Genomic DNA, 12251 nt, shown 5'->3' on the forward strand with positions numbered 1-12251 from the left:
GGGTCACAATCTCACATCATGTTAGAAGTGGAGCCAGGGCTGGAATCCAGGTCCTCTGGCTTCGAGTGAAGCGCTGTTTTTCCACCTTGAGCACTGCTTGGTCCTGCTCCTCCACCTGGGGAAACTGCAGTGAGTGACAAGTCTTGGCAGCGTGAGCCTCCAACAGTTCTCTCCTTTGGGAGCAGCAAGGCCAGATTCAAGGATTATAAATTGGTACCATGGACTTTGCCACAAGCTTATGGGAAAGATTCCAAAATCTTTCAATAAACACTATAATGCCACTGGTCCTGCCCAAGGCTCTCAAGGAAATTATTTGTTCTAGGAAAGTGAGCATCTCAGAGCAGGAGGGCTTGAGGCCATGGCACTGGTTGGGAGCTGTCTGTCTTCTGCTTCCCTCCGAGGTTGCTGCAGACATGGTTTTCCTCTGAAAGATGGTTGCCCCGTTTCTTCCATGGTGAATAAATGGAGTATGTCCTGAAGAGAAGGACTGACATGGACATAAGGAAGAGCAAGTAGAAGTCTGTGATGGACACAGGAGGATACACAGTTGGACCCAGACTCTGGGTGGAAAGTGTATTAGTGTCTGGCACAGAGCAGGACAGAGATGAGCCAGTGAGCAGTCTGAGCATGGCTGTGACAGACACGAACAAGCAAGAGATGCGTGCTTTTGGAACAGAACTCTGACCAAGACAGGTGCGGGGAGGATGTGTTTTGGCAGTGCATGTGAGCAGGCACAGCAAAGAAGGACTATTTGGAAACGTCTATGATTGAGATAGGACACAGTGAGCGATCCTGTTTGGAACACGAGCAAGACAAACCAGGCATAGTAAGGGTATATATTGGGGACAACAGAGACTATGAGGCAAGGGTGACTATGAGGCCAGAAAGAGGGAGTGCTAGGAAATAAAAAGATCCCTTCCGGGGGGATCTCTGAAGAAGAACCTCCCAGTGAACAAGGGGGCCATCCTGTCCCCTGCCACCTGCTAGAATCCTGGAGGAAAAGCTCGATGGGCACAGGGTGCCTGCACCAACAGATGGAACGCTGGGTGAAGAGGACACCAGGTGCAGTCATGCACGGGCAGCAGCTCAGGACCTGCCCTCTCTCGGAGGGATGGCTGTCTTCAGGGTCACTGCCCCAGGGGCCTAAGTGTCACTGGGCTGTGCGGCCACCAGAGGAGAACTTGCTGGGGGGTGGGACTGACTCTCCCATTGGCCACCACATTCCACTGCATCCCTAGAGAGGGGAGAAGATCACAGAACCTCAGAGTTGGAATGGACAGATAGTCTGGTGCAAGAACCCGCCCACTGCAGGAAAGCCCCTTGTGCCATGCAGACAGGTGGCTGTTTAGCCCCTGCTTAGGAATCTCCACTGACCCACCAGGCCATATTATCTTTGATCAGCTTAGTTATTAGAAATAGCTTATTAATGTTTTGCCAAAATGAGCCTCCCTACAGCTTCTACCCAGTGGAACTACGATGCCCTCCAGGCCCACTCATAATTCTTCTCTCTGCTAATTATATCCTCCAAGTTTTCTCTTCTCCAGGCTACACACTTCCATTTTCTCTAATAGTTCATTATATATTATGGTTTCCAGATGATTGCCCATAATGGTCACTGTCCTCTAAACACAGTCCTTATTAAAATTATTTCTTATGGAATACAGAACCAGGAAAGAGCCCAAATCTACATAGTGAATCTGATTTATGTCACAAACTTTTCATCATCAATTTAGTTTACTTCTATGGATGTGATTAACATTAAGTTCATTTCCAACAATGATAATATTCTATTGGCTATGTGTTCAGTTAATTGCCAGGTTTTCTCTTTTTTGATACAAATAGCTGTTAATTCCTGTGGTTCTTTACTACACTGGTGCAGTTTTTATTTATGTGTATATTTATTTATTTACTCATTCGCTTATTTTGCCAAAATATAGGACATTACATTTGTCTCAGTTTAATTTCATTTTATTGATTTGGTATCATTTTAGTCAACTGAGATCATTCTAAATCATAACAATTTCAACATTCAAGATAGGATTATTTAGCACTGACTCAAGTGAGACTTTAAGGCTTCTACAAGCACATAAGAAAATCAGATATTTGGAACAGGGGGACCCATGTACACCTGTGGCTGATTCATTTCAATGTATGGCAAAATCCACCACAATATTTTAAAGTAATTAGCCTCTGATTATAATAAATAAATTCATCTTTAAAAACATGAAAAAAGAAGATCAGATAACTATTGCTACCTAGATCTTTCAGTTTAGTATCATTTGCCTTTTCAGTCAAGAGAAAAAAACTATTAATCAGGGATAAACCAGAACCTGTGGTACCCCAACACAGACTAGCCTTCCAGCAAATGGGTAATCATCAGGGTGCCTGAGAATGGGCCCACCCATGGAAGGCTTTGTGCAATGCCTTGCTGAAATGTCTCTGTCAAGCAGTAAGTCTGTCCTAATAGATAATGAAATGAGTTGACATGATTTTTTTTTTAAATGAAACAACACTGACTCTTGCATACATACCATTTGTATAATAACTGTTTTCAATTTTTGGTAAGGTCTATTTCAAGTTGTGAGGCTACAGTTTCTGGAGTCTACTTTATTCTTTCTTTAAGAACTAGGGCAATATTTACTGATCTCCAGGCTGCTCTAAAACCCTGAGTCCACAAAAGAGCACCAGTCAGAGGTCTCATCAACCAGTTCCTTTAATCCTCTGAGAAATATTAATAATACATCTTGGCTCAGAGACAGTTAAAAGCTTTCCATAAATCTCAGGCAGCAACTTTCTCCCTGTGATGTTCTCTTCTTTCCAGTTGGAAGACTATTCTTACTGAAGCAGAATATGTAAGATTTCTTCCCTAAATAATGAGAGCTAACTATTTTTGGGTTTTCTACTTGCTCTGAACATAGCTATTGATTCATCCTTAGTTATATTTTCCTTCGTTCAGATTTTTCACATGCCATTTTCAAGCATGAGCTCCCTAGAAAAACTCAAAATGCAACCTCATGTCTTTACATACCCCTTGTATTTTCCTCTGTTTTTATTCACTGAACATATCTATTAAAAGAATGACTGAATAGAAAGGAAGGAAGAAAAAAAGAAGGAGAGAAGGAAAGAAGAAAGGGAGAAAGGAAGGAGGGGAGGGAAGAGAAAGAGGAGAAGGAAGGGTTTCTCATTTTTACTGGCCAAATTCCCTTTGTATCATACTTTTTATTATCATTAGCAACAATAAAAACAATCACTTATTAGGGTAGCGCCTGTATGTCAGGGACTGGGCTAAGTGTGTGATATGCATTAATTAGTGTAGTTTAAACCCATTTAACAGACAAGGAAACTGAGTTTCAGAGTTAAATAATTTGCCCAAATTTATTCAGTTAATAAGTAAATCAGACCTTAAAAATTCTGGTCAGTTTGATTCCAAAATCTGGACCCTGAATTGTCCTGATACACTGTCACTCATCATCTTAAGAACCATTACTGCTAAGTTCAGTATTCAGGTTCTGTGTCTCCAGCATTTCCATGTCCCATTATGATGGACTTAGGGTAAAAGGAATATGCACATGGGTGTATATTACATCTACTCTTCCTATGGGAAGCCTACAGTATTATGTGTCTTCTTTTACTGAAATACAGTGTGACTGGGACACTAACATGGAACTCTTTCCTCTTGCCCACTAAAGGAGCAGCTTTGCCAAGAGGTGCAAGTATTTTCTGTGATGCAGAACCAGGGAGACCAGGTGGAAAAGGGAAAAGAAACTGTGAAGTCAGGATAGCAGAGAGAGTAGAGGAAGGGGTTAAGTGAGTAAGCATAAGAAAGAATGAGCAGAGGGGATGGAAGACAGAGTGGGAAGACCTGGGATAAACAGAACCACTGAGTTGGGTGTGTGGAAGGCTCCAGAGCAGTTGCGGAGCTTGGGAGGAGTTTCTTTGAGAAGTATCTCCAAGAGGTTACACTAGTTCTCTCATATAATCCTTCCAGATAGTCAATTAATGATTGAGACTTCTGCAGAATTGCTATTGGATGCTTGGTACCACTCCTTTTTATCCAGACAATATCAGTATAGCTCTCATCAAGGAGAGAAGAAAGGAAAATATCCCAGCCTCCTAACTCCATGGAGAACTCACAACTGACTCCTGCTCAGCAGAAAAGGAGACCTGAGGATAACGATGGGGTGATCTTGCGTCCTGGTTGGCCTGTGTCAGTCTCAGTTGACACTATTATATGAATCACAGTTAATAGTTTAATGTCTTCTCCTTTTAAGGTCTTTGTTCAAGATACAGAATCATGGTGCAGTGTGCTGTGCCCCAAGAGATATCGTTCCCACATCTCTCCATAGAATTTTCCAAGCAAGAATACTGAGGTGGGTTGTCATTTCCTACTCCAGGGGATCTTCCCAATCCAGGGATTAAACCCACATCTCCTGCATTGGCAGGTGAATTCTTTACCACTGAGCCACTGGGAAACCTCATACAATGGGAACATGACTATAACATTCAGTGAGTGCCTTTTGCTTTCAATTGCAAGGCCACCCTATTAACTAAGCAATGCAAACAGTAAACCAGGAGACAGTAACCTGGATTCTGATGACTTTTTAGCCTTCAGTCATGGCATGCCTCTGATGACTGAGTCCCTTTCCTGTATCTCACTTTTCTCATGCCTTAAACCAGGAGGGTAATCTATGAGATCCTTTGCAGCTTTGACATTCTCGTTCTATGAGTAGCAGAGATGGTGGGTGACAGATACAGACCTTCTGACTGGGCACCAGCTGTGTGTGGGACTGTTCCCCAAAGCTGTGGGTATTTGAATTTGGCCTTTAATATTCTATTGTTAGTATCTGATACTTTATATTCTGTGTGGAGGGAGGAGGTTTCTCTGGAAACACAGGAAGATAATTTTGGGATTTGTATTAAAGAATCTGAAATACCTCAATTTTTGAATCTGTGAAGTCACACTACAAAGCTGTTAAATGTATCTGGCTAAGATAGGACAGGGAGGGGCGGAGATGCCACAACTTAAAATGCAGCGAGATCACAACTGTCTTTCCTCAAACATATGCTTGATCAGAAACATTGGCAGAGCCACTCAAAACCCCTGGTGCAAAACACCATTAAAAAAGAATCTCTGATATTTTAACAGATGAGTTTTTAAAAGGCAATTTCTTGTTTTAATAGTTTTACTAAAATCCTCTACAATTCATGAAACATTCTTATATCATTATATCATTCCACATATACCCTTCAGCGTAACTCCGTAAGGAAGGCAGGTAGGTACAATGTAGGGGCATGGATTGACTGATCGGTAATAGTGGATCTAGTGCTATAAATCAGGTGGCCTGCCTCCCAAATCAGGAATTCTGTCCACTGGGAAACATGGAAACTGCTGTACGGTGGGAAGAGTTTTGTGATGAAGTTTAATATGAACAGTTGATGAGACAGAGTTTAAATTACATTTGTTCCAGAAGAAGAGGGAGAAGGAGGAAAAGAAGGAAAAAGAGGAAAAGAGAAAGATCACTAAGTCATCTTTCCAAAATTGTCCAGAGACTACGTGCATCAGAGTTATCTTGAATACCCATAACAAATCCAGATTCTTAGGACCTATACACCAGACCTCTAAGGACAGTGTGGGAGTAGGGAGTAGGGAGAGGGCAGAAGTGAGGAGGGGAGAGCAGAAATCTGCATCTTCAAACGGTGCTTTCATTTTATTCTTGGGCACATGGAAGTATGATTCCCTGAGGAGGTGAATGTCCAATTATTCTACTCACACCTGAAGCAGAGTTTAGCAACAGAAACATAGGGAAGAGAAAGGACATGTGAATAGGAAGAACTAGAGTTTGAGGCATTCAGTGATTCTTCACAAAGGATCAGAAAGAAAGCATTGAATTACACGCAAACAGTTCATTTTAGCTGAGTGCACAAGTGGTATTTGTTGGCTTTTATGACATTGATGATGAAATGAGGAAAGATTTGGTGATGAATCAAAAAAATGAGATAGCAAAAAATGTAAATGCACAAGAAATGAGTTGCACAAAGCAATACTTTTTAAGGTGTTTTTTATGTGATGAAAAAAAAATAATGACTGGGTACAACTAACTGATAAAAACTAATAGAACTGTTTATAAACAGTGAGCATATAAACTTGTACTGAGTTATTAGTAAGTTCAATGGCTCAGAAGGTGACAGTATTTGTCTTTAGAGCACTATCAACCAGAACAGAATATTGACGCTGGAAGATCCAGTATTTCCCAAATATGCAGTGATTTCCACAGATGATATACCAAAGAAAAAGGCATAGCATTAAACAACCTGAATGCAATAAGGATATTCAATACTTCTTTCACTCACTCTGCTCATTTTAAAGAGAAATACTCAGTTTGGCCCCACTCTGGCTTTAATAAGTCTCTAGTACCTAATAAAACAGAGAGTAGGCCTTTGCTCAGAGATTTTGGCAAGCAATATTATTAAATTTTAATACTAATAAAAATTTATGTAAATAACACAAATTTGCTTTGTTTCCATTGTATTTGTTTTTTAAATCATCTTCTGTATGTGATTTTGCATTTAAGGTCATGATAGAGTTTCCAATTTCCAGAGATCAAATTGCCAACATCCTCTGGATCATCAAAAAAGCAAGAGAGTTCTAGAAAAAACATCTATTTCTGCTTTATTGACTATGCCAAAGCCTTCTGTGGAAAATTTTGAAAGAGATGGGAATGCCAGACCACAGACCTGCCTCTTGAGAAACCTGTATGCAGGTCAGGAAGCAACAGTTCAAACTGGACATGGAACAACAGACTGGTTCCAAATAAAAAAGGAGTATATCAAGGCTGTATACTGTCACACTGCTTATTTAACTTATATGCAGAGTATATCACGAGAAACTTTGGGCTGGAAGAAGCACAAGCTGGAATCAAGATTGCTGGGAGAAATATCAATAACTTCAGATATGCAGATGACACCACGCTTATGGCAGAAAGTGAAGAGGAGCTAAAGAGCCTCTTGATGAACATGAAAGAAGAGAATCAAAAAGCTGGCTTAAAGCTCAACATTCAGAAAACTAAGGTCATGGCATCTGGTCCCATAACTTCATGGCAAATAGATGGGGAAACAGTCGAAACAGCGGCTGACTTTATTTTGGGGGGCTCCAAAATTACTGCAGATGGTGACTGCAGCCATGAAATTAAAAGATGCTTACTCCATGGGAGGAAAGTTATGACCAACATAGATAGCATATTAAAAAGCAGACACATTACTTTGTTCACAAAAGTCCATCTAGTCAAGGCTATGGTTTTTCCAGTAGTCATGTATGGATGTGAGTTACAGCATGCTTGGGGCTGGTGCATGGTGATGACCCAGAAAGATGTTATGGGGAGGGATGTGGGAGGGGGGTTCATGTTTGGGAACGCATGTACACCCGTGGTGGATTCATGTCAGTGTATGGCAAAACCAATACAGTATTGCAAAATAAAATAAAGTAAAAATGAAAAAAAAAAAAAAAGAAAGAAAGCTAAGCGCCGAAGAATTGATGGTTTTGAACTGTGATGTTGGAGAAGACTCTTGAGAGTCCCTTGGACTGCAAGGAGATCCAACCAGTCCATCATAAAGGAGATCAGTCTTGAGTGTTCATTGGAAGGACTGATGTTGTAGCTGAAACTCCAATACTTTGGCCACCTGATGCAAAGAGCTGACTCGTTTGAAAAAACCCTGATGCTGGGAAAGATTGAGGGCAGGAGGAGAAGGGGATGACAGAGGATGAGATGGTTGGATGGTATTACCGACTCAATGGACGTGAGTTTGGGTAAATTCTGGGAGTTGGTGATGCATAGGGAGGCCTAGCGTGCTGCAGTTCACGGGGTTGCAAAGAGTTGGACATGACTGAGCGACTGAACTGAACTGAACTGCGAGTTTCCTTTAAAAATAGATCTATTCAAATTTCAAAAAATGTATTTAAAGATAGATAGCAAATAGCATGGGCAGAATGCTGATATGGGTAAAAATTGTGAAAATAGCAGGCAAATGAAAAAAAACCCTATCAGACAGATGTGAAAACCTAATTGCAGAGAGTAGTGTCTTGACAAGGGCGTAAAGCAATGCACCCTCAGGGTAGAAACTCTGGGATCTTAGGTCAGCACTCTTTTTATTATTTTGTGTTGCTTGCAGAAAGGACCCCAGTTAGCTGAATTTCAGTTTGGAATGCCTAACCTTGTAGCTTGGACAAAATATAGTCTAAGGGGTTCTTTAGTTGCATCACCAGTGTCAGACAAGTCCATGTTTCAGCATGCCAAAGTGCAAGATCAAATCAGTACACATGGCTTATTCTAATCCCAATCCACTTCTGTTTATCCATACGCACATACAATTAAAGTCAAACCAAGTTGCTTGTGAGACTTTTTTCCATTGCCTACCATAGTTCTTGAAAGACAAATAAAAGACTAGAATTTTTCATCTTTGGGGGATCAGACCATCTACCTGCTTCTTCTGCTCAACTATTTTGATATGAAAGAACCTAAAAATCTGCAGGAGAAAAATGTCTTAAAGGTATGGATCCATGATAAAATCAGCCAGTATAAATTTAAGTGAATGTTTATTATGTGTCAGTGATTGTGCTAGGCTAATCATGGATTATCTCATGTAATTTTCACAACAATCCTGTCACAGAGCTTTTTTTTTTACAGTATCTAGTTGAGCGGAATGAGGCCTAGCAACTCGCCCAAGTCAAAGGCTAGGGAGAGGTGGAGCCACAATCTGAACCAGGCAAATTCAACAGCAGCATGGCTAAATGTGCACCTTCACTCAGTAAGTACCCTTGACTCTTAGACACTGCAGGTAGGAAATGGCCTGCTTTCTAGAAGCTGCCCAGGTGAGCAGAGAGTGTTTTAAATACATAAAAGTATTTAAGATCCCACAGGATAAGCTGAGTCTCCAAGAAAAAGAGAAGCAGGTGGTGTGAGGGCCCAGAGGAGGAAGTGATTAGCTCAAAGACTGGGGGAGTAGGGATCAGGAAAGTTTAGAGCTCATGTTGGAACCATGCCTCAAGGAATGAGTAGGCTTGTGCCAGGCAAGAAAGTGAGAAAGAGCATTTGGGGCAGCGAAAGTAATTCAGAGGCTGGAGAATTCACTGTTTACCTAGAGAAAAATGATCAATCTTGCATGCTTATTGCATAGGGAGTTAGGTCAGGGGAGAGTTGGGAGAAATGAGTTGGAAAACCAGATTGGGTCAGGCAAGAAGGACTTTACGTGCCCTTCACTATCTGCCCACTGCAAATCACACTATCTTGCTCAAGATTATTCTATTACAGCTCAATCCAATTGGCATTTACAGTTTAAAATCCCACATGCCTGAATGGCTTTAACATCCTCTTAAACAATACATGTGAAATATCTTCTCTCTCTATGGTGATATTACACACATAGTCCCAAAAGAAAACCAGAGGCAAAAATTTTATAATTTGCAACCCTGCCAATGTATTGCCTTGGGTAATAGTAAGTTACCCCTCACTGGGAGGAGAAACAGACAACTACCTACCAGATAAGTTATAGAAGAGATCACTGCACTGGTTGGGATATTTGACCATATTGCTTCTGAAGCCCAGCCCATGTCTAAGAACCAAATGTCCTCCATTATTTCAAGAGTTTTCAATTAACTAGCAAGGAGCATAGCTTAGTGGTTAACAGCAAGAGTCTGAAATCAGATGAATATCTGTTAGAATCCTGGCCCACCACTTGCCAGCTATAGGATAGTAGCCAAGTAAATTAACCTCTCAGAGTCTCAATTTTCCCATCAGTAAAATGGGGATAATAATACTTGCTCCATGGGTTATATTCAGAATTCCATGAGATGATATATGTAATGCACTTAGCTTAATCCCTGACAAATAAAACCAACACTCAGTAAATGGCTGATGCTAAAATAATGATAATAAAGATAGTGATGTCTGGACCAGGAACCAAAGTATTCATAGGCAACTAGTTGGTATACATGACAATCATACACACACACAACCACACACACACACACACACCTTCCCCCATAGTCAGAAACTCAAAGCAGACAATGCCAATTCACAAATAGAAGAAAAATTCCATGATAACAGCCAGCAAAGGAAATAAAAGTCTGAGAAGAATAAAAGGAACATGAGTAGGCACCAAATATGTTTGTTTGTCAGGTTTATCAAAATACAGATTCACCCATTTCTTAGAGAATAAAAACCTCTCCAAGAATAAGTCTAACTGTGAAATGTTTCGAAGAATCATAAAAAATGAGGATGAGAAAATAATTCAGAAGTCATCTTGTGGAAAGCAGGTTCTTGGCTCTTTGGTTGAACACAACCTGGAGCACACTCAGATGTCTGTTTACATAACCAGAAGCCATCCACCGGCTTTCTTCACCTAAAGGTTAGGTGTGATTTCACAGAACTTCTTGGAGGACAGAAGCTAGAAATTTCTGCCTCACTCCCTTCCCCACAGTTCCCCTTTCCTTGCAGTTGAAGTAATTTTCCTTCTCCTTCTGAATTTCTTGCTCAGGAACTATCCTATACCTTATGAAAAGGATATTATGTGATTTTGACCCCAAACCATTTCCCCTGAGACCCAGTTCTGACAACGAACCAGTGTTTCAGAAATAGGAGCCTTGTCTTCCCAACTTAGAGTTCCTGCTTTTTTCTCCTACTAGATGATGATTATGAGAACACAATTCATCAATAACTTACTTATTCCAGGCTCCATCTATATAATATCTCACATCAGCCTCATAATAATGTTATGAGGCAAGAATCATCTTCACTCCCACTTTTGCATAGAAAGAAATGGGGGCACCAACAGGTCAAGGAACTGGCCCAGAATCACACAGCTTCAAAGTAGCAGGACCTGAATTCAGACAGGCTCATCAAATGCCAAGTCCTAATCTTTTTTTAATATAAATTTATTTATTTTAATTGAAAACTGGAAATAGAACTGCCTTATGACCCAGCAATCCCACTGCTGGGCATACACACCAAGGAAACCAGAACTGAAAGAGACACGTGTACCCGAGTGTTCATTGCAGCACTGTTTATAATAGCCAGGACATGGAAGCAACCTAGATGTCCATCGGCAGATGAATGGACAAGTCCTATTCTCTTAGCCACAATACCAAACTGCTTCACCAGTGCTCTGATTTCCTCTGGATTGGGATCCTGCTTTATTACTTTCAGACCAGTGAAGTCTAAACAGTCTTAACTGTTCACATGTGAAAAAGGAAGAACATGAAAACCAGGATGAGGGGATGTTTCTTGAATCTCAATCCTTCTCCTTAAAAATCTTTATCAGCAATTCCTTTCACATCAAAGCCGCAAACAATAGACATTTATCTTGGTGGGTGGATATGACAACATTTTTCTCAGACAGAATCTAAGGCGTAAAATCAGCTGCTTACCACTGAGCATCTAGAGAGGCTGGGAATGGATTCCTTCCTTGCATGCATGCATGCTCAGTTGCTTCAGGTGTGTCTAACTGTGTGCAACCCTATGGACTCCTACTCCCTGCGAAGCTCCTCTGTCCATGGGATTCTCCAGGCAAGAATACTGGAGTGGGTTGCTGTGCCCTTCTCCAGGGAATCTTCCCAACCCAGGGACTGAACCTGCATCTCCTCCATTGTAGATGGATTCTTTACCATTGAGCCACCAGGGAAGCCCAGATTCCTTCCTCAGGTGCATCTAAATTTCCTACCAGCCAGAAGAATCATAAAAGAAAAGAGAACTGATAGCATCACTCTGGCACATCTCTTCCCACAAGTAACCTTTCCAGAAGGTCTCCAGCTTCAACCAAAGAAAATACTACACTGGCTGAAGAAGGTTTGCTCTCTCTCGTGTTTAACTGCACCAGGGGAGGATTTTGTGGATCTGTAACTCACACAATCACAAATGAAGGGTCTAAGAACATCTCCTTTGACCTCCCACCCCTCCCTTGGCCAAGCTGACTAACAATCAATCAATGCTTCCAGTGACTGGTGATCATCCAATTTTATCCTTCTACTTTATTAGGAACATCTTAGTAAGCAGTCCGTTCCATTTTGTGCTGAAATATGTGTCCTTAAAACTTCAGTCCTTTATAACTACCTCTTTTCTTTGGTGTTGTTGTTTAGTTGCTAAGTTGTGTCCAATTCTTTAGGATCCCATGGACTGTAGCCTGACAGGCTCCTCTGTCCATGGGATTTTCCAATCAAGAATACTGGAGTGGGTTGCCATTTCCTTCTCCAGTGGATCTTC

The 12251-nt window shown here is 41.1% G+C and overlaps 1 protein-coding gene across 1 annotated transcript in view; it reads right to left on the reverse strand.

The window, feature by feature from the left end:
- Positions 1-1143: 1143 nt before the first annotated feature.
- Positions 1144-12251, reverse strand: part of HTR4 (5-hydroxytryptamine receptor 4) — a 175473-nt gene continuing 164365 nt past the window's right edge. Inside the window, exon 11 of the mRNA XM_068981116.1 lies at positions 1144-1234. Coding sequence (XP_068837217.1) covers positions 1144-1234 — 91 coding nt within the window. The remainder of the gene's footprint in view (positions 1235-12251) is intronic.

Source organism: Capricornis sumatraensis, chromosome 9 (assembly GCF_032405125.1).
Source record: "Capricornis sumatraensis isolate serow.1 chromosome 9, serow.2, whole genome shotgun sequence".
NCBI classification, from domain to species: domain Eukaryota; kingdom Metazoa; phylum Chordata; class Mammalia; order Artiodactyla; family Bovidae; genus Capricornis; species Capricornis sumatraensis.